Genomic DNA, 26,318 nt, shown 5'->3' with positions numbered 1-26,318 from the left:
AGCCACCGCCAAGCCTGGGAGCCCATCACCAGTGTCTGTTCAAGCGGAATCCTTTGCCCACTACGCTTTCTTCAACATCCCACCAGAAATAACTATTGAAAGGAAAGGTGCAATTAAATCTAAGTCTCTACACTGTTAGGAGAGGGAGAATGTGGTGAGGTGCTGTAGTTATGAGATTGGATTATTTTTCCCTGAAAAAAAATCTGCTGGTATCAACTCAATGAAATGTGTAACTCCAATGGTACAGACAAGCATTCACTATCCTGCAGGGACAAGCCACTTTTAGAGATAATAGGGCAATACAGATCTTACTTAACCTCTCCCACATCTAAACACTAAAACTGCTGAAGTGGCAGCAAATTAAAAAAAAAAAATTACTATGCTAAACTAAATGCCAATTAAGAAATGAAAAGACCGGGCGCTGTGGCTTACACCTGTAATCCCAGCACTTTGGGAGGCCGAGGCAGGCGGATCACGAGGTCAGAAGTTCGAGACCAGTCTGGCCAACATAGTGAAACCCCGTCTCTACTAAAAAAATACAAAAAAAGGCCGGGCGTAGTGGCAGGAGCCTGTAATTCCGGCTACTCGGGAGGCTGAGACAGGAGAATGGCGTGAACGCGGGAGGTGGAGCTTACAGTGAGCCAAGGTCGCGCTATTGCACTCCAGCCTAGGCGACAGTGCAAGACTCCGTCTCAAAAAAAAAAAAAAAAAAAACACACACACACACACACAAAATTAGCCGGGTGTGGTGGTGTACTACTATAATCCCAGCAACTCGGGAGGCTGAGGCAGGAGAATAGCGCAAATCAGGGAGGCGGAGGTTGCAGTGAGCCAAGATCGCGCCATTGCACTCCAGCTGGGGCGACAGTGCAAGACTCCGTCTCAAAAAAAAAAAAAAAAAGGAAAGAAATGAAAGTAGGTGGCTCACACCTGTAATCCCAGCACTTTACGAGGCCGAGGTGGGTGGATCACTTGAGGTCAGGTTCACTTGGTCAAGACCAGCCTGGCCAACATGGGGAAACCTTATCTCTACTAAAAATACAAAAATTAGCCAGGCATGGTGGTAGGCACCTGTAATCCCAGCTGAGGCATGAGAATCGCGTGAACCCAGGAGACAGAGGGTGTAGTAAGCCGAGATGGCACCGCTGCACTCCAGGCTGGACAACAGAGTGAGACTCTGCCTCCAAAAATATAATAATACATTCATAAAAGGGCGTTTCTACCTTCCAAACTATACTACTATAGTTTGTTAAATATTATATTGATGGCAAAACGTGTTCCTTGACTAATGGAGACAACAGAGTAACAGAACCACAAAAAACTCTACGTGTAAAAAAGCACTGTCTTCAGGAAACTTCACCTCCTTGGGAAGTAGGAAAAGGAGTATTAGCCTCAACCTCTGAAAGTGCACCTCACAGTAGTTCATATCCTAACCTCCACACGTCAATGGCTGGAAGTTCCCACATCTCTGTAATCCTGCAGAAACCTCTAACTCAAGCTTGTCCAACCCTCGGCCCGCGGGACGCATGCAGCCCAGGACAGCTTTGAATGCGGCCCAACACAAATTTGTAAACTTTCTTGAAACATTATGAGATTTTTTTTTTTTTGCAATTCTTTTTTAGCTCATTGGCTATCCTTAGCATACATTATGTATGGCCCAACACAATTCTTCTTCCACTGTAGCCCAGGGAAGCCAAAAGATTGGACGTTCTTGTTTTAAATAGACTATCTTTTTACCCTTTTATTTGTTCCAACTCAGGATAAATATCCAAGTATCTAGAGGGTCTATGTGTGCTATCTATACAATAAAAGATAGCTATATAAAAATGAAAAGTTCTCCATACCATTATATAAACAGGAGGTTTTACAGGCATTAGTGATACTCTGTTGGACTCAATGGGTTTTTTTCTCTCTTATAGCTATGAAAGACTTTATGCCAGTCCAAAATATACAATGTTGAAAGACAGGTTTTGAAATAAATATTCTCCCCAATTCCCACCCTCTCACCAACCCATAAAGAAAAAAGGTATTTAAAAAGATTTTTTTCTGCTATGACATGAAAGGAATAAAAATACATATTTCTTAAAAAGTAAGATTTTTCATTCTTAATAAACATATTTCCATACACACCTGTTAAGAGAAGGTCGCAACTGATTGGTTTAACACAGAGAACAGCCCAGTCTAGATTCAAAAAATCATGGAAGAAGCATCCCAGCCACCACAGCAAGGAGGAAGCAGGAAGGAGAGAGCTGCAGAAATATTTGAAGGAAAAATGGGAATGAGAGGAAAATAAAATATACCCAATACATAAAAACAAGAAGAGCAAGGGGCAATATTAGGAATGAAAGGAAGTAATTTAAAATATGACTTGGAATTGCTTAATGTGACAAGTGCCCTTTAGACCTTGTTGTGTTCAGATACCTAGGCCTTGGATGTCGTTTTCATTAAAACCTGGATTCTACTGTCAAGTGAGAGCTCCTCTACTTATATTTCCATATATAACCAGGAACAGGTTATAATATGTATAAAAATCCATTTACCCTGTTTCCAGCAACCAAATTGGGGAAAAAGAAAAAAACTGCTGTTGGAATGCCCTTCCCCCTCCCTTCCCACCCCTAAGGCAGAAACCTCAAAGCCCAGTCCCAGCATGCCCACAAAGACATTGAGAAACCAATGCAAAAGTTGTGTGGGGAAGACATGTGGGGACTAGCCTAGGCTGAGCCTTTTGCTTCAGTTCCCTTTCCCACGCTCCCCAGAGCCCCACCAAGCACAAATGCTCGGGCCTGTTTGCCTTAGAGTGTATGCAGAAGTCAGCAAGCAAGAGTACCCAAAGGAACTGATAAATAAGTGTCCAATAAGCTCCTGAATCAATCCAGTCCCTAAGTTTAAATAACGTGGTCGCCCTTCCCTAAATTCCTCCTACCCCAGCTTGAAGTTCCCATAATCGCCTATCAACTCTTCTTCCTTTCAGTCCAAAACCCATTGCCACTTTCTCATATTACCACCCTACATTCCAACAGGCCACTCAAAGGTCTTTCTTGAATAAGCACCCTTATTTAAAAAAAAAAAAAAAAAGGTGCTCCCCTTTCATCTCCGTTTCTTAAGTACTTGCCCTTATCCACTATGTACAATGACCTATGAACCTTCCACACCAAGAGGACTCTGAGCTCAAAAAGAGATTCTTCCAGTTACTGAATTTCAACAGGGTCTGAAGTGCAATTACCACTCCAGCAGCATCCACCCTATAATCTTCTTTGCTAATAAAAGCCCAAATTACTGCTACCACGGGGGATACAGTGACATTCCCTGCTGCAAAGAGAAAGTGTATAGATGGCCATAAATGGCCCTGCAACTTAAATTCAGTGAAGAAGGTTAGGAAGGGAGATAGGAAAAATACTCAGGGCTCCAGGTCAGAAAGCAGTATCTGGAGAAACATTAGCTTCCACCATCTTCACAGCTTTAAAGCTGACCACCTGGCTCTATTTTGGAAAAGAAGACAGCACAATTACACAAAAAGATCAGATTCCTAGGTCTAAAAGCATGGGGAGATATTCTGCCTGAAAAAGGACAGAAGCAGAGGCCATATGGGATAGAACACAACTCAAGAAGACTGGTCCCCAGTTCTGGCTCTACTACTACCCAGCAATGGCAGTAAACCCTGTCATATTCTCACTTGTAAGATGCCAAATCCATTTGCCCCGTTTCCAGGAACCAAATTGGGGAAAAAGAAAAAAAATTGCTGCTTCCCAGGAGTTAGGAAATTAGCCCGGTCTAACTCAGAGTTGTTGTGAGGATTAGGTGAGACAATGTATGTTATATACAAATGTCAGGTATTATTAAGTTGTTTCAAAAGTTGGTTTAACACTTCCAATTACATTACTTCACCGTAATGTCTCAGCCTCAAACTATTTTGTGAACTAGTAGATGAAATCAACTGGATCAAAAACATAACTAGGTTCTAAGGAGTGAATGGGCTGGTTTCCCTACTCCTAATCTATTTACTAGAACGTCCCACCTATACCAGTGTTTCTGGGACAAAGGACACTTCTCTAGTGCCTGGAAGTCATCACATCATTACACATCTGTCATAATAAGTTCTTGATTCTGTATTTGAGGCCTTAACAATTTATTACCTTGGAGAAAGGGAATGTGAAACTAATGATTACTGAATGTTTTACATTTACTATCTTGGCAATCCTTACAACAACTCTAAGGAAGTTTTATTGCAAATAAGACTCATGGGTGAAGAAACTACCCAAGGTCTCACAGTTAATAGCAAGTTTTGAATTTAAACCCAGGTCTATGCCATTCCAAAGCCTGTGTTCTCTTTCTATGCCATGGTGTCAAGTCCAAATAGAAGTGCAGTCAGTACCAGATGGATGGTCCAGAGCCTCTCCTCTACAACCTTTGAGAGCTTTCTTCTCAACTATCACAGGAAAACAGGGAAAGAAAAGGGTTCTACTTTGTTTTTTTAGGCTCAAGAGTTACCCATAATATCTACATATAAGTGAGAAAACAGAAAAAAAACGGGAGGAAAAGGAATGTATGAGTGGGGAAAGAATGAAGCTGTTAGGCAGGCTACAGTAAATGGTCTCATCACTTGGAGACTTAAGGAAAAAAGATTCTTCTCCATGCCATATGCATCAAAAAGATCACACTACAAAGCTTCAGCTGACTTTGGCAGATAGTCAGGAGTCATAATTACAAGTCCAGCCCAATACCTTTCCAGCTTTGCCACTTACATTTTTTTTTTTTTTTTTTGAGATGGAGTCTCGCTTAGTGGCCCAGGCTGGAGTGCTGTGGTGCAATCTCAGCTCACTGCAACCTCCACCTCCTGGGTTCAGGCGATTCTCCTGCCTCAGCCTCCCGAATAGCTGGGATTACAGGTGCATGACACCACACCGGGCTAATTTTTTGTATTTTTAGTGGAGACAGGGTTTCACCATGTCAGCCAGGATGGTCTCGATCTCCTGACCTCATGATCCGCCTGCCTCAGCCTCCCATAGTGCTGGGATTACAGGCGTGAGCCATGGCAGCCGGCCTCCACTTACTTAGATTTTTAAATAGACTACATTTCCTCTCACAAAAAAAAAAAAAAAAAAAATCAAAGAATTCCTGAAGTCAGGGGGTTGAGGAAACATAAAGTGAAACTTGTTATTCCCCCTTAAGACTAGATTTTCTGAGAATACCTAGTTTTACTCTCAATAAGCCATTAAGTCCTACATTACTGGATCCCACCCACACTAGAAAGATATTCCTGCTATTACCCAGAGTCCATAGTCCATAGTAAAGATCCTTCATCCAAGCAATGATAATGATAAAAACTCAGTCTCTTCTGTAAGAACTCCAAACCAAAAGAAGTTAAATTAAATCAAATACCCAGAAGGACCAAACAACTAGACAGTGCTAACCAGATAGGAGGTCCAAAAAATAAAAAAATCACTTACCGGCCGAGCGTGGTGGCTCAAGCCTGTAATTCCAGCACTTTGGGAGGCCGAGGTGAGCAGATCACAAGGTCAGGGGTTTGAGACTGGCCTGACCAACATGGTGAAACCCCGTCTCTACTAAAAATAAAAAATTAGCCAGGCTTGGTGGTGCACACCTGTAATCCCAGCTACTGAGGAGGCTGAGGCAGGAGAATCACTTGAACCTGGGAGGCGGAGGTTGCAGTGAGCCAAGATCATGCTGCTGCACTCCAGCATGGGTGACAGAGCTAGACTCAGTACCCCCCGCACACACACACACACACACACAAATTACCTACCAATAGCACAGTCCCTGGAATGATTTCTTCTACTGTAAACTGACTAAAGAAATACAATTTGGAATTATGATTCTTAAGAGGTTAAGTGTATAGGCTTCGTTATCTGCCTGGGTTTAAGTATAAGATGTATCCTTATTAGCTATATGATTTTGGGCAAAGTATCAACCACTCGAAACTGCAGCTTTCTTTTTTGTAAAATGGAGGAATAAAAATACATAGGGTGGTTGTGAAGATTAAATGAGGCATTTCATGTAAAGTGCTTAGAAAAATGTCTTGACGCACAGAAAGCCAGTAATATTGTTACTACTACAGGGACTAGAGCTTGGGTGTGGTTGGTGGAGTTTTTGAAGTTTGTAAACCAGCCTCCCCAGGCTCCCCTCTTTCATTTGCAGCAGACCTGAAAACTACAGGAATTATTCACTTTTAGAGGGAAAAACAAAATAAAACTCCAGATTAGGGGTCAAAAGACTGGGGGTCCAAGTCTTGGCTCCTCCAAAAACTAGCTAGGAGACCTTGGAAAAGTTATAACCCCTGTAAGCTTCCATTTCTATTACTCTTCATGGTTTAGTTTTAATGAGCTAATATATATAAAACCATAGCCTATGTGAACTCTGAAGTTCACCAATCTTTGGGTTTTTGCAAAAATAATTTTGTCTTCAGAGCCAGCCTCAAAGGCAGCTCTCCTCCTTTCTTCCTATTTATTCATTATAAAATCAAAACCAATGTCATGGCCGGGCACCACGGCTCATGCCTGTAATCACAGCACTTTAGGAGGCTGAGATGGGAGGATCACTTGAGTTCAGGAGTTCGAAACCAGCCTGGTCAACATGGTGAAACCCCATCTCTACTTAAAATACAAAAAAATTAGCCGGGCATGTTGGCACACACCTGTAATCCCAGCTACTCAGGAGGCTGAGGCAGGAGAATCACTTGAACTCAAGAGACAAAAGTTTCAGTGTGCCAAGATTGTGCCACTGCACTCCAGCCTGGATGACACAGTGAGACTCTGTCTCAAAAACAACAACAACAACAAAACGAGCGTCACAAATTTATGCTCTCCATCTAAAAACAATGACAGGCAAAACTCCATTTCCATGTCGTTCTAGGGAATTTTTTTTTTTTTTTTTTTGAGACAGGATCTAGCTCTTGTCGCCCTGGCTAGAGTGCAGTGGTGTGATCACAGCTCACTACAGCATGGACCTCGTGGGCTCAAGCAATCCTCTTGCCTTGGCCTCCCAAAGTGCAGGGATTACTGGCATGAGCCACTGTGCCCAGCCATTCTAGGGAATGCAAAGGGCTTTTTTCAAAAGCACACTGGGCTGGGCAAAGTGGCTCACACCTGTAATCCCAGCACTTTGGGAGGCCAAGGTGGGCAGATCACTTGAGCCCAGGAGTTTAAAGATCAGCCTGGGCAACATGGCAAAACCCCACCTCTACAAAAAAATTACAAAAATTAGCTGGGCATGGTGGTGCACACTGTAGTCCCAGCTACTCAGGAGGCTGAGGTGGGAGAATTGCTTGAGTCTAGGAGGTCCAGACCGCAGTGAGCCACAATCACTACATTGCCACCTGGGCGACAGAGTAAGACCCTGTCTCAAAAATAAATAAGTAAATAAATAAATAAATAGCATACCAAGCCTCCTACTGCAGAATACTAATCAACAAAATATAGCACCTGTAACACTACAGAACTGTATTACGTAACATTCAAGCCAGAAAGGGGCCCTTCAGATACCTAAAAGGCATTTATTTGCCTTAACTGGCACCTGACCCCAAATTTGAAGAAATATTCCGGTTCAACCACAAACAAACTTGCCATTTTGTTTCTAAATCAAAGAAATATATTTTGTCATGATTTTCTATGGCTTTTTTTTTTTTTTGAGACGGAGTCTCGCTCTGTCGCCCAGGATGGAGTGCAGTGGCGCGATCTCGGCTCACTGCAAGCTCCGCCTCCCGGGTTCACACCATTCTCCTGCCTCAGCCTCCCCAGTAGCTGGGACCACAGGCGCCCGCCAACACGCCCGGCTAATTTTTTGTATTTTTAGTAGAGACGGGGTTTCACCACGTTAGCCAGGATGGTCTCGATCTCCTGACCTCGTGATCCACCCGCCTCGGCCTTCCAAAGTGCTGGGATTACAGGCGTGAGCCCGGCCTTTCTATAGCTTCTTATCAGTGCTTGTACCAGAGTCCAAAGTCTAAGTACCCCGCCCTACCTCCACTTGATGTTCCACTTTTTTTGTTGTTGTTTTTTTTTTTTTTGAAATGGAGTCTTGCTCTGTCGCCCAGGTGCAATGCCGTCATCTCGGCTCACTGCAACCTCCACCTCCCAGGTTCAAGCAATTCTGCCTCAGCCTCCCAAGTAGCTGGGACTATAGGCATGTGCCACTATACCTGGCTAATTTTTGTATTTTTAGTAGAGACACGGTTTCACCACGTTGGCCAGGCTGGTCTCGAACTCCTGACCTCAAGTGACCCACCAGCCTTGGCCTCCCAAAGTGCTGGGATTACAGGCGTGAGCCACCATGCCCAACCATGTTCCACCTTCATGCTCAGTCAGAACAGTTCTAGTATTTCTCACTTCACTGGGAAGACTCATCTTCTGTTAATTCCAAGTCCCTGAAGCTGATTTGCATTAAGATTAAAAGGACTGTGCTCACTTCACAATCTCAACTGAGCACTACTCAAGTCACAAAACCTGTATTATTCTGGATATGGCCTTCTCCTAGTGTTCACTCTTTCTATGCTTCCTCATGGATCTGCTTCCTGCTAGGCCCAATTTCTCCATTTAGAAGTGTTAAATCAAGTTTAGCCTAGGCAAGTTTATGCCTCCTTACATCTTTTAAGTTTGGCCTAAAGATTTATCTGTACATAATGAACTATAACCTAAATGGTGGTAGAAATAGACTGTAACCTACTCTTGTGCCAATCACTGAGTTTTGGCCACTCAAAGGGGGCCAACTGTTCAAACCATGATCAAATAAGGCAACTGCCAGCTGAGCCATAACCAATCCAGCTGTTTCTGCACCTCACTTCCATTTTTTGTTCATCACTTTCCTTTTTCTGTCCATAAATCTTCTACCACGTCTGCGCTGGAGTCTCTGAGCCTACTCTGGCTCAGAAGGCTCCCCAATTAGTGAACTGTTCTTTGTTCAATTAAACACTGTTAAATTTAATTTAGTTAAGGATTTTCTTTTAAAAGAGGGTAAAAGGCTGACCAAAGAAGTCTTATTTTCATGAGGAAAAACTAGGTGTCCACCAGGAATCTCTCTGATGAATTAAGGAAGGCTCTGGGCAGACCACCCTCCTCTTAGGAAAGAGTGATACATTCTCTCTGATTGGAACGTCAGAGAAAAGAATTTTTTAAAAAACAAAGATATAAACAAGATAATACTCCTTGTTAAAAGGAATTTGAGCTGGCAACCTCTATACATCAGCAGGGTACCTTAAACTCCCTTTAGTCTTATAATCCTTACCCAAAGCTACCTGTCAATATTTAAAGTTTTTACTGCAACTTAAAAAAAAAAAAAATCACCTCCACCATCATGACCTCCTAAATTCTGAGACCAAATAAAACATTCTTCTCTTTCTCTCTTTCCCCTCCCAAGTATTCTGAGAACCCCCTCTAAACCATAACATACTAAAATGGCTTAGTGCTGGGCTGGCTTTGAAGCCAAGGAAGGGTGTGGCTCTCAGCTAGTGAGGGGGCCCAGGATTGAAAGGGTACAGAAAGAAACAAAACCTGCTTCTCTGTGGAGCATGCATGACGCACACACAGGACTGGTCTAACAAGTCCTGATCTCTCAGGCCAGGCCGCCTCCTTCTCCTCCCCCATTATCCATGTGCCTCTCCAAGGCCCTCCACTGGGACAGTTCACACTGAGTTTTCTCTAATCCTGAGAAGAGACTGAGTTACTTACCTGGATCCCTGTGCAACCTTGCCAAAGACACCTCACCTAGCCTTAAAAGGAGAAAGCAGGGCTTTAGGGAGAGGCCGATAAGGAAACAAAGATAAGAGGGAGGGGCAAAAAAACAGAGGGAGGTGTTAGACTAAAGGAAGGGGAGAGGCCAAATGCCTTTCTCCTTCCTACAAGAGGAGAGAGATCAGGTACACTATGAAAAATAAGAAAAAGCCTCATTGAAATGCAAAGGTATTGTTTAGGTCTCATGTCATAAAAGAGAAATCCTAAAATTAACTAAGACACCTTATACCCTTCCATACCCTAGACTCAGAAAAAAAAAATATTCATGGAAAAGCTTAACCTTAGAGTTTACTAGGGGTCACCCAACTGTTTGAGCTCACATTCCTTTTTTAAAATAGCAGCTTCTCGGCCAGGTGCGGTTGCTCACGCCTGTAATCCCAGCACTTTGGGAGGCTGAGGCGGGTGGATCACCAGGTCAGGAGTTTGAGACTAGCCTGGTCAACATGGTGAAACGCTGTCTCTGCTGAAAATACAAAAATTAGCCTGGCGTGGTGGCAGATGCCTGTAATCCTAGCTACCCGGGAGGCTGAGGCAGGAGAATCGCTTGAACCCAGGAGGTGGAGGTTGCAGTGAGCAGAGATTGCGCCATTGCACTCCAGCCTGGGCAATAAGAGTGAAACTCCATCTTGAGAAATAAAGAAAATAGCAGCTTCTCACCAAACTTTCAATCTATGGCATTCCCCCACCTCTTTGCCCATCATTTGAAAATAACTTGGAAAAGGTGGAAGCATGTAATTGAGCCAGATTTACACAGTCCCAATTCCTCAAAACCCTGAAAAGACCAATAAGGCATTCTTTTCATCAAGTTTGGAGTATGTCTTCCTTTTGAGATAAGCAACAGGGAGACAGAGCATGTCAATCTATAAATAAATCAATCAGAAGTGTTAAGGTCCTTTCTTGGCTTTAGGACAGATAGCAGGAGGAAATGTTTCTCCTTATCTGAAAGAAGAAAATCCCACCTTGAAGGGGAAGAAAGTTGTGCATTATTGCTCTTCCCCTTGAAGTTATCATATAATCCTTTCAACACCTGCTGAGGTAATGGCCTCTTTTTATAAATAAGTATACTACCTATATACCAGAAGTATTTAGTATCTTGCCCAAGCTCATCAACTAGTAGTAAGTAGTGAAAACTCCTATTTTATTCCAAGTCCATGCTCCTTCTTGATAAAGTGGAAAGAGTATGAATTTTCTATGCTTCCTGTGGTTAAAAGTCATTCTTCGGGCCAGGAGAGGTGGTTCAAGCCTGTAATCCCAGCACTTTGGGAGGCTGAGGCAGGCAGACTGCTTGAGCTCAGGAGTTTGAGACCAGCCTGGGCAAAATGGCAAGACACCATCTCTACAAAAAATTAGCTGGGTGTGGTGGCATGTGCCTGTAGTTCCAGCTACTCGGGAGGCTGAGGTGGGAGGATCACTTGAGCCTGGTGGTTCCAGGCTGCAGTCAGCCAAGATTGTGCCACTGTACTCCAGCCTCAGTGACAGAGTAAGACCCTGTCTCCAAAAAAAAAAAAAAAAAAAAATCATTCTAGTTCCAATTAAGAAGTTAACCCAAAGTTGACATTTTTTTTACGGAGAGGGGAAGGAGGCAAGAGAAGGTGGAATGGAGCCAGCTAGACTTTTGGGTCTTACCTTCACTTTAAAGAACAAAACCTTACTCAATTTGGGAAGAGTAGCTTGCAGCCTACTTCAGATTTACCTTCCCTTTTATAAGAACCTAGTACTCAGGAGGAAAGGTGCTAAGAACAAAAGAGGCACTACTCTGTAAAAATCACCTACCTTACCACTGGTGGCAAGCCTGCTCTAGAAAGCTGGCTACATGTCACATTCTCTGATCACCCCCTCAACCCTACCACAAGAAAAAAAATCCAATCCCTACTCTCATTTTTAATGTGACATCTCACTAAGCCAAAAAAGCAAAGATCAGAGATGGGGTGGGAAACAGAAGGAACTAGAGGCAGTAAAGATTGTGCTAGCCAGCATAAGAACAGAGAAGAAGGATTGTTCTAGTGGTATGTTAGCAATCTGCCTCTAGGGCAGCTGTCCTCCTGGACAATCAAAGGCGGGTTTGTGTGTGTGCTCAGGAACCAGCCAGCTTGGCTCAAAGTTAAAGACTCAGCCACCCAATCCACAAAGTGAGAAAAGATGCCTGTTTCACAGCTGGAATGGAAGGCAGGGAAAACACAAAACACGGGAGAAAAGAGGGCAGAAAAGAGAGAGGGTATTACAGGTGCTATTTCAGTCTAGACATAGGGAAGAAAAATCCCAGGAAACTACCAACCATTCTCTAGTTATGATCAAACATTATAGAATTGCTAGTAACTCTTAATACTAAGCGGGTAGGTTTCTCCTGATCTGTATACAGTAGGGTGCCAATTGGAAGGATGAGATCTAAAATGTAAAGGACCTCAACATTACCTGTTTCCTTCTGTCCCTTTTAAACCCAACAAGGTACCTGCAACATATACAGCAAATGAACATTACTTAACATCTATTTCCTTCTAGAATTCCTTTCTTAATTAAATCCTAGAGATCCACAAAGAATAGCAGCACACACAAAACTCAGTAAGCTTCCCAGTGCTAAGAGATCGGGGCCATTTATATAACTTAAGTGCTAAAACGCAAAAGGCCACAGTCAGAATTCACACTCTCTAATCCCTCGGAGTAGCTAGATGCTCCGAGACCCATTAGACACACAAAGGCTGCTCTCTTCTCAGCAGAGCTCTGTAGCAGAGCTGCTCTCCAGGGACAAAGAGATTTCACAGGAGAACCACAAAGACATCGACCCTCTCTGTTCCCCCACTCCCAGCTTTCTCACTTCCTGTCACAGTAGCACCAGACCACAGTCTCCCAGAAACAAACAAATACAAAGTGCTGGATTCTGGGCTGCAGGCCAACTGCATTCCAGGGCATCCTGTCTACCAATCACGGGCCAGAGCCCCCACTTTGCCCTGCTCAGCTCCTTATCATGTTCAGGGAAAACAACCCTCCTCTCTGCCCCAAGCCAACACTACGTAGGACAAAGCTCAGGCCTTTAAGGATCAGCAGAAAGACTGTGTGTGGATCTAAAAGTTTGGAGGGGGTGAGGGAATTTTTAAGATTCCTACTTGGCAAGTTTCTTCACTTTGGAGGCACTGCATTAGGGATTTTAAAGCTACTGATGCTGTTAATTCAGCTCAGCTACATGTGACACATCCCATTATGGCAATTTGATTACCAATCTGGATTCAGTCAATGGAATATTCCCATTTGGAGAACTACTTTAGGAACTTCACCTTCCCTATCATCCACCTCTGTTTTCAGCCTTTCAAACTTTTTCCCTACAAGCATAGAGTTGATTACTAAGACAGGCTCCACAGAGAACAAACAAAGGCAGCGGACTCCACCCTACAAAGAGGCAGTTTAATCAGGTGCTGGGAGCAAAGTTCCCCGTTTCCCTAGAGAATGAGAGGACAACCACTAGGAATTGCACAGAAGCCAAATCCTGGCGGCAAAGAGGTCAAGACAGCAACATCAGCTTTTCCTGTTCACAACCCCCTGAAGTGGGTCAGGGGCTGTAAATTTGGAGCCTAGTCAGAAAAGAAAGCCTCCTCTCCTAATAAAGGTCCTCCACTAACTGCAAGAATGAGATAAATGATACATTTTTCTATTATCTTGTACAACCCATTGGAAATTAGCCCTAAATCACAGAAGCAAAAATGCAAACAGAGGTTAAGCTCTATTAGCTAGAGATTCTTGAAATCCAAAGAAGCAACACCCTTTGCCCAAAGGGCTCAATTCCCTTTGCATAAAATGAGCAAGATGCTCAGCAGAGTCCTCCAACCAGAGGGGCACACCAGGAACTAACTAGTAATATGCTATCACTTCTTGTCTTTTCTTCTCCCTTTATTTTTCCTAGATTCCTTTCATCTTCTTAGATCTGCTAGAAGTAGTATGGGCCGAACCCTGGTCTAAAGCAGCACATGATACAAAGGAACTAAGTCTAAACAGACAACTTAGAAGGATTTAGTCATTGGCCTGGCACAGTGGCTCAAGCCTGTAATCCCAGCACTTTGGGAGGCTGAAGCAGGCAAACCACTGGAGGTCAGGAGTTCGAGACCAGGCTGGCCAACATGGTGAAACCCCATCTCTACTAAAAATAAAAAAAATTTGCCGGGCATGGTGGAGCACACCTGTAATCCCAGCTACTCCAGGTGGCTAAGGCAGGGGAATCACTTGAGCCCGGGAGGCAGAGGTTGCAGTGAGCTGAGATCATGCCACTACACTCCAGCCTGGGTGACCAAAAAAAGAAGGATTTAGTCCTTATCTGGATCTGGTATGACCAGGTGACAAGGGTAGGGCAGTAATATACACAATAGCCATTCTAGGGTTGAATAGAAAAGAATATTTAGCAACACTATGGAACTTCAGCAGCAGAGCCCAGCCACTGCAAACTCTATCACTGAAGCACACACAAAAAAAGTTAACAGTCTCTTACTTGGCATGGAATCAGACTAACTCCCTTTATCTCTCAAGAATACTGAACAATTAGTTATGACGGTTAGTATTCTTATCCAATTCTTCCTCATGCATAGCCCAGGCCAAATAAATGAGTTAATTAAGTACCACGGTGTGAAGTAGATATACTAAAGTAGATAAAAATAGTAGCTTTTAGTAGGGGAGAGTTTTCTGAGATACCAAAAAAAAAGTTGTAAAAGACACACCCCAGGCAGAGAACTGAACACACCCACATCAATGCTGCTAATCCAAAAGGATGCTTGGCAAGTTCTCTGCATCAAATTGAGCAGGTGAGACAGAAAAGGAGTGCTGACTCAGAAATACAGTAATCCTGGGGTGTGAGGGAGGGAAGACGACAAGTATAGCCAACTGATTACAATTCAACTTAACTTCACCAGAGGTCCCAGTTCTAATTGTATCTCAGACTCTTTGCAGACATATTTAGAAACCCCAACTAAAGGAATAATGAATGGATATGAAGAAAGCCTCTGGAGGGCCCAAGACCTAAGCTGAATACTCAATGGGTAGGAAGGATGAATCTGTTTTGCTGTCTAACTTCCCACACCCCTCTCTCTCCAAAGCAGGCCCAATGCTGAAAGAATTACAGGGAGGGGAGGCAGAAGAATGTGACTGGGAAAGGTTTAGCTACATTCCAACTAGCCAACATCCCACATAGCATTAAGAGTGCCTGAGAATTCAAACCCACTACATAAGAGTTGCTGAGACTCTACTAACACACATCTAATTCCTGTGCCACCAACCCCCACCCCCAAACACTCTGAAAAGAAGAGTAATTGAGATAGCTTGATGAAGGCACCAGCTGTTTCCACCACCACCCTCCCTCGCTCCCTCCCCTCCTGAGACCTCAGTTCAAACTCACATCAAACACTTAATACAATTGACTGGTCAGTAGGAAGGAGAAGCCTGAACTAAAATAGCAGTAACAGTGCCAACTGGCCCCACTTAGAAGGAATGCTTTCTTGGCTCAATTCAAAAATAAGAAACCTCTGTCATCCACTCCCCTCTGCCCAATTATGTTCTCCTTTCCACAACTTACCCCGCTCCGTGTCAAATGAGTTTCAGTTTCTTCCCTCCAACTCTTTGGTGTATTTTCAAATGTCAGAAAATACAAGGGAGGTGTATATAAGGTTGAATGTAAAAGTAACGTCTGAGAGATTAGGCTTCCCAGACTAAACTCAAACCTAGTACAGGGCTCCCATATAAGAACAAGGAAACAGGAGCACACACAGCACCCATCTACATGTTTCAAGTAAGGAAAAGAGTAAACCTTAAGCGGCTATACACGAACATTAGTGGTAACACGATTACTAACATAATCAGCCCCTCCCCCACCCATATTCCAAGTTGGCCAGAGTTAACCAAGGAGGAAGGGAAGGAAGCCAGCACTTCCTTTTCAGACAGGAAGTAACATTGGCCCTTCCTGTCCAGTTTTAAACAAATTGTCCAGCTAAGTTTCAATGCTAACATCCTCTCCTGAATTTGTTCCACAATTTAAAACCACAGATAGTCTAAAGTTTTCCCTTCCTCCCAATAGGCGAGTCCTCCATACCATGCTAAGTGTTGGCATAACCCCCAAATCAAGAGGTAACATCTTTAATTCCAAAACAATACAGGACACAGAGGTAAATCACTTCACTTCAAATTAACGACCTTCTCGTCATGTCTACTACAATAAACCATCTTCTGTACTTCTCTTGTTTTGTGTGTGTGTGTGTGTGTGTGTGTGTGTGTGTGTGTGTGTGTGTTGTTTTTTTTTTTTTTTTCCGAGACGGGGTCTCCCTATATTGCCAAAGCTGGTGTCAAACTCCTGGGCTCAAGTCTCTCCTTAGCTTCCTAAGTAGCTGAGACCAAAGGCACAGGCCACCGTGCCTGGCTCTACTTCTCACCTTAACTAAATAACCATCCACCTGAGAAATAACATATACATGTAAGCTTAATTCAAATATTCAGGTTTTGTTATCCTCAAACGTGAATGATCAGAATCACCTAGGGAGCTTTTTGAAAAAATTAAATCCCCCCTCTACATCAGTTTCTACAGGGAAGTCTGGGAATTCATGTTTAAAAAAAAAAAAAACCCTCATAGGCTGGGCACGGTGGCTCACACCTGTAATCCCAGCACTTTGGGAGGCTGAGGCAGGCAGATCACCTGAGGTCAGGAGTTTGAGACCAGCCTGGCCAACATGGCAAAACCCCACCTCTACTAAAAATACAAAAATTAACCAGGTATGGTGGCGCATGCCTGTGATCCCAGCTACTCAGGAGGCTGAGGCACAAGAATCACTTGAACCTGGGAGGCGGAGGTTGCAGCGAGCCAAGATCACGCCATTGCACTCCAGCCTAGGCAACAGAGTAAGACTCCATCTCAAAAAAAATAAATAAATAAATAAATAAACCCTCATAGACTCTTATGGCCTGTTGTGAACCACTATAGTGGCCTATCCCTAACAACCCACTGACTTTCTTGCTAAAAGGGCACTGGTTATAAAATACATTATTTGGGCCAGTTTTACTGCTCACCAGACAGCTCAGATCATTATTCAGTCTAGATTAGAGGCTCTTTGAAAGCATGAATCTAAATATAAGGATGGCTGGAGTGGCACAGTCCTAACTCCTGTACTGCAGACTTAGAACATAGAAGGAAGAACTGTCTCACTTGCCAGCACCATCTTCTCTGGAATCCCGAGTTGCTACGTTGTAGGATATCCCTCTGTACACTGCAGATTGGAGAACCCGATTATGTTTAAAACATCTTAGATGGCCTTCAAGGAACAAAGAGCTATACCAAATTTTCAAAACCTGGTTGCATATTCTATCCCAAAAGAACTCCAAAGTCTTACATCTACCATTAAAGACCCTAGATAATTCTAAACCACTTGACAACAGAGAGAGAACCAGAAACTCTGGATCCAAGTGGTTACTTCTGACACTTATGCAAGCCACTTTAACTTCTGGTTTGAGTACGAGCAAGCGAATAGCAAAAGGTCTTTAAAAGAACTAAAAAGTGAAATATTCCCAAGTAAACATGTGTCACCGAAGACTCAGGAAAGAAGAATGGCATTAAAAGACATACTCTCTCCGAGATCCCAAAGTCAAACAATAAAGGTACATTTAAAACAAAACCAAAAAAAAATTGTTTTGTTTTTTGAGACGGAGTCTCGCTCTGTTGCCCAGGCTGGAATGCAATAGTGCAATCTCAATGCAACCTCCGCCTCCAGGGTTCAAGCCATTCTCCTGCCTCGGCGTCCTGAGTATATGAAACTACAAGTACACACCACCACGCCCGGCTAATTTTTATATTTTTTTTTCATAGAGATGAGGTTTTGCTATGTTGGCCAGGCTGGTCTCTAACTCCTGACCTCAAGCGATCCGCCCACCTCAGCTTCCCAAAGTGCTGGGATTACAGATGTAAGCCACTGCACCCAGCCAAAAAAATTTTTTAATTAAAAAAAAAAAAAAAAGACATAGCCAGTCGTGGTGGCGTGCACCCATAATCCCAGCTACTCAGGAGGCTGAGACAGGAGAATCACTTGAACCCAGGAGGTGGAGGTTGCAGTGAGCTGAGGTTGTGCCATTGCACTCCAGCCTGGGCAACAAGAGCTTAAACTCCGTCTCAAAAAAAAAAAAAAAAAAAAAAAAAAAACATAATCTCAGGTACTCTCAGGCTGGCCACAGTGACTCATGCCTGTAATTACTGCACTTTGGGAGGCCAAAGGAGGAGGATCACTTGAGCCCAGGAGTTCGAGACCAGCCTGGGCAACAACATATAGAGACCATGTCTCTACAAAAAACACAAAAATTAGCCAGATGTGACGGAGGCTGAGATGGGAGGATCATTTGAGCCTGGGAAGTCAAGGCTGCAAAATTATGATCATGTCACTGCACTCCAGCCTGGATAACAGAGCAAAGCTCTATCTCAAAAAACTCTCAAGACAACCACAAACATCTCACACCATCTATATATGATGAAGTAATACATATAAACCAGTTGTTTAAAACAATTTCAAAATTTTGGGTAATCTCTGATTGCCTGGATTATTTCCCATGCAAGATGATACAGTTACCTGACCAAAGGAGGAGATGGGAAGAAAAAAAGTTTCTTGGTTGAGGTCATCCCTAATATTAAGTAACCAGATGACAACCAGGTAAGCATAATTAAAGGAAAGAACAGAGGGTAACCAGGTTGAGAGCCAGGGCTAAAAACTCCAAAGAGAGAGGGGGAGAGGGGTGAGAGAAAGAGAGAGAAAGAGGGAGAGGGAGAGAGAGAGAGGAGACAGAGCGAGACAGAGAGAGAGAGAGAGAACGAGACACAGACTCTCACTGAGGGACAGACCAGCTAAACCAGAAATCTTAAGAGGGAAAGTAACAGTGGGTGATTCAAGACATAGGTACTCAATCAAATATCCTTTTACTTTCGTATATGCATGGAACATCAAATCACTAGATAGTTGGTGCTTCTTCCTCAACTCCAAAGTCAACTAGGTAAAGTGGCTCAGGATGTGCTTTAATAACCTCTAATGCCTAAACAAACATAAGGAAAGTTAGTTTCAGGGATAATCATCTCTCCCAATGTGCAAGACAGAAATACGGATATGGTGACCTATAAAGGGGTCCTCAAAGCCATGAATTCTCAACAATCAGGGCATGGGGAAACAGGAGCTTTTTGGTCAAATGAGCAAAAGGAGAAGCAGTAGACAAGTGGGGCAAGCCTATTTGGTCAAAAGCACATAAACCAAACCAATAAATTTTGTCCTCAAAAGGAAACTGTACAGGTCTAGGCTGTCACTCCTGCTTATAGAAAACTGACTAGTTAGATAAGAAGATGGAGAAATATACAGTATTTCTCTTGGAAAGAAAAATTTGGGGGCTGGGCACAGTAGCTCACACCTGTAATCCCAGCACTTTGGGAGGGCGAGGCAGGCAGATCGCTTGAGCTCAGAAGTTTGAGACCAGCCTGGGCAACAGGGAAAAACCCTGTCTCTACAAAAAAAAAAAAAAAAAAAAAAAAAATACAAAAATTAGCTGGGTGTAGTAGTGCATGCCTATAGTCCCAGCTACTCAGGAGGCTGAGGTGCGAGGATGGCTTGAGCGTGGGAGGCGGAGGCTGCACTGAGCTGAGATTGTTAACACTGCCGAGACAGACCTTGTATCAAAAAAGAAAAAAAAAAAAAGAAAGAAAAAGAAAAATTTTGATCCCACTTCCCAAAAACATATCAGCTTATTCTAAGTAGCTGCCTTATTATCATTCTCTAAGACAAGGATAATCAACCTATGCAAAATCTGCTACTATGCAAATTATCTGCTAACTATATTTTCATGGAGATTCCACAATGGGAGAAATATGGAGATTGGGTCAGGTGCTACCTCAAGTTACAAGAAAGACACAAAAATTCAGTAACAGCCGTTGTCTCTGGGGTTTGAAGTGGAGATAATTTTTCTTTGTACAATATAGTATACAACAAGACCCTACATTATTCCCCTTCCCCCAAAATACATTCCCATTGGTCCTCTCTGCACAGGTCTCTTACTTCTCCTTCCCTCCCCTCAATCTCTTTTGTTCACTGGCAATAACCAGCCTCAGGGCCTTTGCACTTCCTACTCCTCATATCTACATGACTCCATCCTCCTTTTCTCTTGGTCTCTCTCAAACATACCTTACACATGAGACCCTCCCTGACCACTCTATATAAAATAATCTCACCCCCACCCTGAGACTTCTTTTCCTCCATACTACTCATTCTACTTTACTTTTTTCTCAATAATATTATCACACTCTGACATACTACATATTTACTCGCTTATTATTTGTCTCTCACAACTAGAATGTAAGCTCTTTGAGAACAAACGGTAGGTCTATTTTGTTTATTGTTGTACTTCAGTGTATGGCATACAACAGACTCTCAAATTTCTTTTGAATGGAGATGTTTTACTTCCTTCTTCAATGAATACAAAAAGTTAAATTTTAGGGAAAAAAACAACTTTCTTTTCTTTTTTCTATACTTTTTTTTTTCCAACTGTGATCTTAGTTAGGCCTATGAAGAGGCCTAGGTAGTCTTACCTGCCTATTTGGCTGACCTTCAGCACGGTAGACAAAGTAGTTAACAAAGTAGTCAATAGAGAGCAGAACAGCAATGAGGTTACAGAACTTCCCCCATTCCAACAAAGCAGGAAAGAAATCAGATTGGCACCAATTTCTCTTTTAAAATAGGCTATTTTAAAAGTGTACTGAATATACACCAGCTACTTTATTTCAATGAGATTTACTTCACTTGCAATGAAATGGGAACTGCAGGTGCTTTGATAAAGGTATTGAGAAGTTGACCTAGTTTCTATAACAATGTCTTATGTCCTCAACCATGAGAATATATTTTAGTTTCTTAAAATATGAGCTTCCTAAAACAAAAATCTTTTCTTTTCTTTATTTTTTTTGAGACGGAGTCTCACTCTTTCGCCAGGCTGGAGTGCAGTGGCGCGATTTTGGCTCATTGCAACCTCTGCCTCCTGGGTTCAAGGGATTCTTCTGCCTCAGCCTCCCGAGGAGCTGGGACTACAGGCATGTGCCACCACGCCCAGCTAATTTTTGAAATTTTAGTAGACACAGGGTTTCACCACGTTGGCCAGGATGGTCTCAATCTCTTGACCTCGTGATCCGCCTGCCTCGGCCTCCCAAAGTGCTAGGATTACAAGTGTGAGCCACCGAGCCCAACCGTGTAACAAAAATCTTTCTTTTTTTTTTTTATTTTTTATTTTTGAGACGGAGTCTCGCTCTGTTGCCCAGGCTGGAGTGCAGTGGTGCGATCTCCACTCACCGCAACCTCCACCTCGCAGATTCAAGCAATTCTCCTGCCTCAGCTTCCCGAGTAGCTGGGATTACAGGCGCCCGCCACCACGCCCGGCTAATTTTTGTATTTTTAGTAGAGACAGGGTTTCACCATTTTGGCCAGGCTGGTCTCGAACTCCTGACCTCAGGTGATCCACCTGCCTTCGGCCTCCCAAAGTGCTGGGATTACAGGCATGAACTACCACCGCGCCCAGCCACAAAAATCTTTTCACTCCACAAAGATACCTCCTAATGTGCTACTGCACTACAACATAGAACAACATAGAAAGCATAAATAAAACAGACGATTTACTCCAGAGAAAGTAATTTTTTTTTGCTCAACTGTCAACTAAACCAAAATGAGTAATTAATCAAGAAATGCAGATGAAATCTAAAAATCAAAGATAAAACCAATCTGGATCACTAGAAGAGATCAGTCTTCTTGGATTACAATTGTATGCCTAAGCTAGATCTAACTGAAATGAAGTGGTATCCTAACAGTTGTACCTTTAGCACATGGGTACAAGAAACAGAAATACTTCTTTATATTAACTGTTAGTTGGCCGGGCGCGGTGGCTCACGCCTGTAATCCCAGCACTTTGGGAGGCCGAGGTGGGCGGATCACGAGGTCAGGAGATCGAGACCACGGTGAAACCCCATCTCTACTAAAAATACAAAAAATTAGCCGGGCGCAGTGGCGGGCGCCTGTAGTCCCAGCTACTCGGGAGGCTGAGGCAGGAGAATGGCGTGAACCCGGGAGGCGGAGCTTGCAGTGAGCCGAGATTGCACCACTGCACTCCAGCCTGGGCGACAGAGCGAGACTCCGTCTCAAAAAAAAAAAAAAAAAAATTGTTAGTGAGGCAAAGCAACGCCCATGAAGACCTAAGGGAAAACCTAAAGGGAAAAAAAGGAAACCCAACCTAAAAGAAAAAGAAGATAGGGGAAGCAAGAGGAGGCAAAGAGAGACAAAGGAAAACACCACAGAGAACAGGAAAGCAAAAGAAAAGGAGAAAATACAGGAGAATTGGTATTAGAAATTGTAGGTAAAATAAATGTGAGGAACTGAATGTGGGAGGCTACAGGGTGCCAAAAGAAATTAGCTTAAATAGCCAGGCAAGGTGGTGTGTGCCTGTAGTCCCAGCTACTCCAGGGGCTGAAGTAGGAGAATCACTTGAGCCCAGGAGTTGGAGACAGGGCAACATACCAAGACTCTGTCTCTCTTTTTTTTTTTTGAGACGGAGTCTCGCCCTGTCGCCCAGGCTGGGGTGCAATGACATGATATCGGCTCACTGCAACCTCCACCTCCCGGGTCCCGGGTTCAAGCGATTCTCCTGCCTCAGCCTCCCGAGTAGCTCAGATTACAGGCATGCACCACCATGCCCAGCTAATTTTTTTTTTTTTTGTATCTTTAGTAGAGACAGGTTTTCACCATGTTGGCCAGGCTGGTCTCAAACTCCTGACCTCAAGTGATGCGCCTGCCTCAGCCTCCCAAAGTGCTGGGATTACAGGTGTGAGCCACCGCGCCCAGCCTCTGTCTCATTTTTAAAATAAAAATGTAAAAAAAAAAAATTATTCAAAGAAATTGGCTTAAGTACTATTTAGAACACTAGTTTCATGGGTTCTTAAGTATGAAGAAAAGGGAGGAAAAGAGAAGGAAAATTCCTAGGCTGGAATAAACCTGCAAGTTTCTAGGCAAGGTTGTATCTAACACATATGTATTTCCCACAGACCACAGCTTGGCTTTTCCACATATAAAAGCTGACTCCTTTCTTAGAAGCACACTTCTCACAGGAAGCATTCATGAACTCATGTCAGTTTTATAAATGTCCACAAATAAGGGTTGCAAATACAGAATGATGTCTGGCTGGGCTTGGTGGCTCACGCCTGTAATCCCAGCACTTTGGGAGGTCGAGGTGGGCGGATCACGAGGTCAGGAGATCAAGATCATCCTGGCTAACACAGTGAAACCCCGTCTCTACTAAAAATACAAAAAATTAGCCAGGCGTGGTGGCGGGCGCCTGTAGTCCCAGCTACTCGGGAGGCTGAGGCAGGAGAATGGCGTGAACCCGGGAGGCAGGGCTTGCAGTGAGCCGAGATCGCGCCACTGCACTCCAGCCTGGGCGACAGAGCAAGACTCTGTCTCAAAAAAAAAAAAAAAGAATGATGTCCACAAATCATACAAATCATTCTGTTTATCTTCCTCCCACTAACACTTCACTTTACTAAAGTTATCCATTCTCATACTACTGTTGTTTTGAACTTCACCCACACAACTCTCCAATATTACCTATTACTAATTTTTTCCCATTAAAAAAATTTAAAAGTTAGCTTTACCCACTCAGGAAGCCCATATATTCTGTAATGCAAGCATCTACATCTACCACAGATTCTCAGGTTTTAAGAGACCTTCGGACGGGCATGGTGGCTCACCCCTGTAATCCCAGCACTTTGGAAGGCCGAGGTGGGTGGATCATTTGAGGTCAGGAGTTCGAGACCAGCCTGGCCAATATGGTGAACCTGCCCCCCCCCACTAAAAATACAAAAATCAGCCGGGCGTGGTGGCGGGCACCTGTAGTCCCAGCTACTCGGGAGGCTGAGGCAGGAGAATCACTTGAACCTGGGAGGCAGAGGTTGCAGCAAGCAAAGATTGCACTACTACACTCCAGCCTGGGAGACAGAGCAAGACTCCGTCTCAAAAAAAAAAAAAAAAAAAAAAAAGACCTTCAAGGGCATTAGTTCAACAAACGAAATTTGAGTTCTTTGAAGCATCCATTCTAATAGCAAACACAAGACATTACTAGGAGCTGTGCATTACTCTATAAAGTTCACATACATTAAATAACTTAAGTGTCACAACAATCCTATAAGATGGTTAATATTATCCCCATTTTACAGACAAGGAGGCCAAGGCAGAGAGAGATTAAGCAATTTGCCCTAGGTTACATGGTTCCTCCGTGGCAGTCTAGCTCCCCATCCATACTCTTAATCATTATGTTATGCTGCCTTGCCTCACCATATTATGGAAGTCTCAGATTGGAAATTCCCTTTTTGGTTAGCATATTGACCAAAAAATATAAAATAAAGCATTTGTGGCAACATGTTAACAAATGATACCTAGGCAAATGAAGAGTATACCGGAGTTACTGTGCTAGAGCAACTTTCCTGCAAGTTTGAAATAAAAAGTTGAGAAGTGCTTTTGTCATCACATCACATCAACCAACCTGGGACATGCTTTGTGAAAGTCATGACCAAATTACCTACTGCTGCCCAGCAAGGAAGGCTTTAAGATAAAATTCTGGCCGGGCGCAGTGGCTCAAGACCGTAATCTGGGAGGCCAAGGCAGGCAGATCATGAAGTCAGGAGTTTGAGACCAACCTGGCAAAAATGGTAAAACCCATCCCTACTAAATATACAAAAAATTAGCAGGGCGTGGTGGCGCGCACCTGTAGTCCCAGCTACTTGGGAGGCTGAGGCAGGAGAATCGCTTGAAACCGGGAGGCGGAGGTTACAGTGAGCTGAGATCGTGCCACTGCACTCCAGCCTGGACAACAGAGCAAGACTCCATCTCAAAAAAAAAAAAAAGATAAGAAAATTATTTGCCTCTTTATAATTCCCCCACTATATGCCTGATCTAAATTGTCCACACCACACCAATCAAACTGAAGGGCTCGCTGGAGAAGAAGTGGCCCTAAAAACAGGGAACACTATCCCTGAATAAAGTGGTAAATTCAGGCCCCATTCTCAATGCTTAATATTTAATAATAACATGCAATTCCAAGTAGAATTAGGGAAAAAAATTACTTCCGAAAAATACATTAAACAATTAAATACAAATCAATCCATACCCTAATTTCCCCCTCATTAGTTCTAACCAGAACAGTTGTTCTTGCCTTCTTACAATCTCCCTGCCAGGCTACATCAATGCTCTATTGGAAACCTTGGAGGCAGCTGCATAATTTAGGCAGAGCAATCCCTACTTCAGCTTTGTGTGGCATTTAACCCTTCTTTGAGGGAAGAGAACATGAAAGAATATTTGTAGTTATTCACATCCTTATTACCTACAGTTCACTCCTATAGGCAAGTTCCTTGTTAATACCTTTTAAATTACCCAAGAAAACTAATTTCGGTTCTTAAACTCATAAGCTTCCCAATACATGAACAAAATCTAAAGTTTTGTGGCTAAAACAGTGATTTAAAAAATACACTGATATCCAAACATACTTTCTTTGAAACACTGATGTTCAAAACTATCATCCCAAGCTCTTAATGTTTTTATTAACAAGCACAGAAACCATTCACCTACAACCAGGGCTGAAAGCAGTACTTTTCTGCTGATGTCTTAATATACTCTCCCCTAGAAAATGGCAACATTTAAGGTTTTCAGTGTTGAAGTTCATTATGAAATGAATGGACTAGGATGCTTATTATGTATCTATTTATTATTTTTTTTTTTTGAGATAGGATCTGGCTCTGCAAGCCCAGTCTGGAGGGCAGTGGCATGATCTCAGCTTGCTGCAACCAGTAGCTGGGACTACAGGCACATGCCACCACGCCCAGCTAATTTTTGTATTTTTTGTAAAGAGGAGTCTTCACCATGTTGCCCAGCGATCCACCCACCTGGACCTCCCAAACTGCCGGGATCACAGGCGTGAGCCACCGCACCAGGCCAGATCCTTACTTTTTATACTATTCTTTGTACCACTTGCCAAGAAAGGAACAGGATTAAAGAAAAGCTAAAATTTTAAATCCTCCATTATCTCTAGAAACTTTGCTTAAAAATATAAGGGAGGGCCAGGTGTGGTGGGGCACACCTATAATCCCAGCACTTTAGGAGGCCGAGGTAGGAGGATGGCTTGAGCCCAGGTGTTTGAGACCAGCCTGGACTACATAGAGAGACCCCATCTCCACAAAAATACACAAAAATTAGCCAAGCATAGTGGTGTGCACCCATAGTCCTAGCTACTCAGAAGACTGAGGTGGGAGCACCACTTGAGCCCAGGAGTTTGAGGCTGCAGTGAGCCATGATTTCACCACTGCACTCCAGCCTGGATGACAAGAGCAAGACCCTGTCTCAAAAAAAAAAAAAAAAAAAAATTAAGGGAGGAGACGCATAAAAGGTTAAAACTACAGACTACAGTAAAGGTTGCAAAAGTACATTGCAATTTGATTAATCTATGTTGTTTTGCTTCCTTTCAAGCCTTCCCCACAAATCAGTCCCTCACTGATTCTCATCAAATGCCTTATTT

At 43.2% G+C, this 26,318-nt stretch overlaps 1 protein-coding gene across 16 annotated transcripts in view; it reads right to left on the bottom strand.

The window, feature by feature from the left end:
• CTNND1 (catenin delta 1) overlaps nucleotides 1-26,318 on the bottom strand; it is a 69,123-nt gene that overhangs the window by 27,229 nt on the left and 15,576 nt on the right. For 12 of the 16 annotated variants that reach the window (XM_019036319.4, XM_055356147.2, XM_019036317.4 and 9 more), the window contains exon 2: nucleotides 2,131-2,249. The exons of the other annotated variants lie outside the window; for them this stretch is intronic. In XM_019036319.4, coding sequence (XP_018891864.2) covers nucleotides 2,131-2,249 — 119 coding nt within the window. The remainder of the gene's footprint in view (nucleotides 1-2,130; nucleotides 2,250-26,318) is intronic. 16 annotated transcript variants of the gene reach the window in all.

The sequence above is a fragment of the Gorilla gorilla genome, chromosome 9, assembly GCF_029281585.2.
Source record: "Gorilla gorilla gorilla isolate KB3781 chromosome 9, NHGRI_mGorGor1-v2.1_pri, whole genome shotgun sequence".
Classification (NCBI taxonomy): Eukaryota; Metazoa; Chordata; class Mammalia; order Primates; family Hominidae; genus Gorilla; species Gorilla gorilla.
Note: the sequence above shows the minus strand (reverse complement) of the source record. Positions and strands in the feature narration are given on the sequence as shown.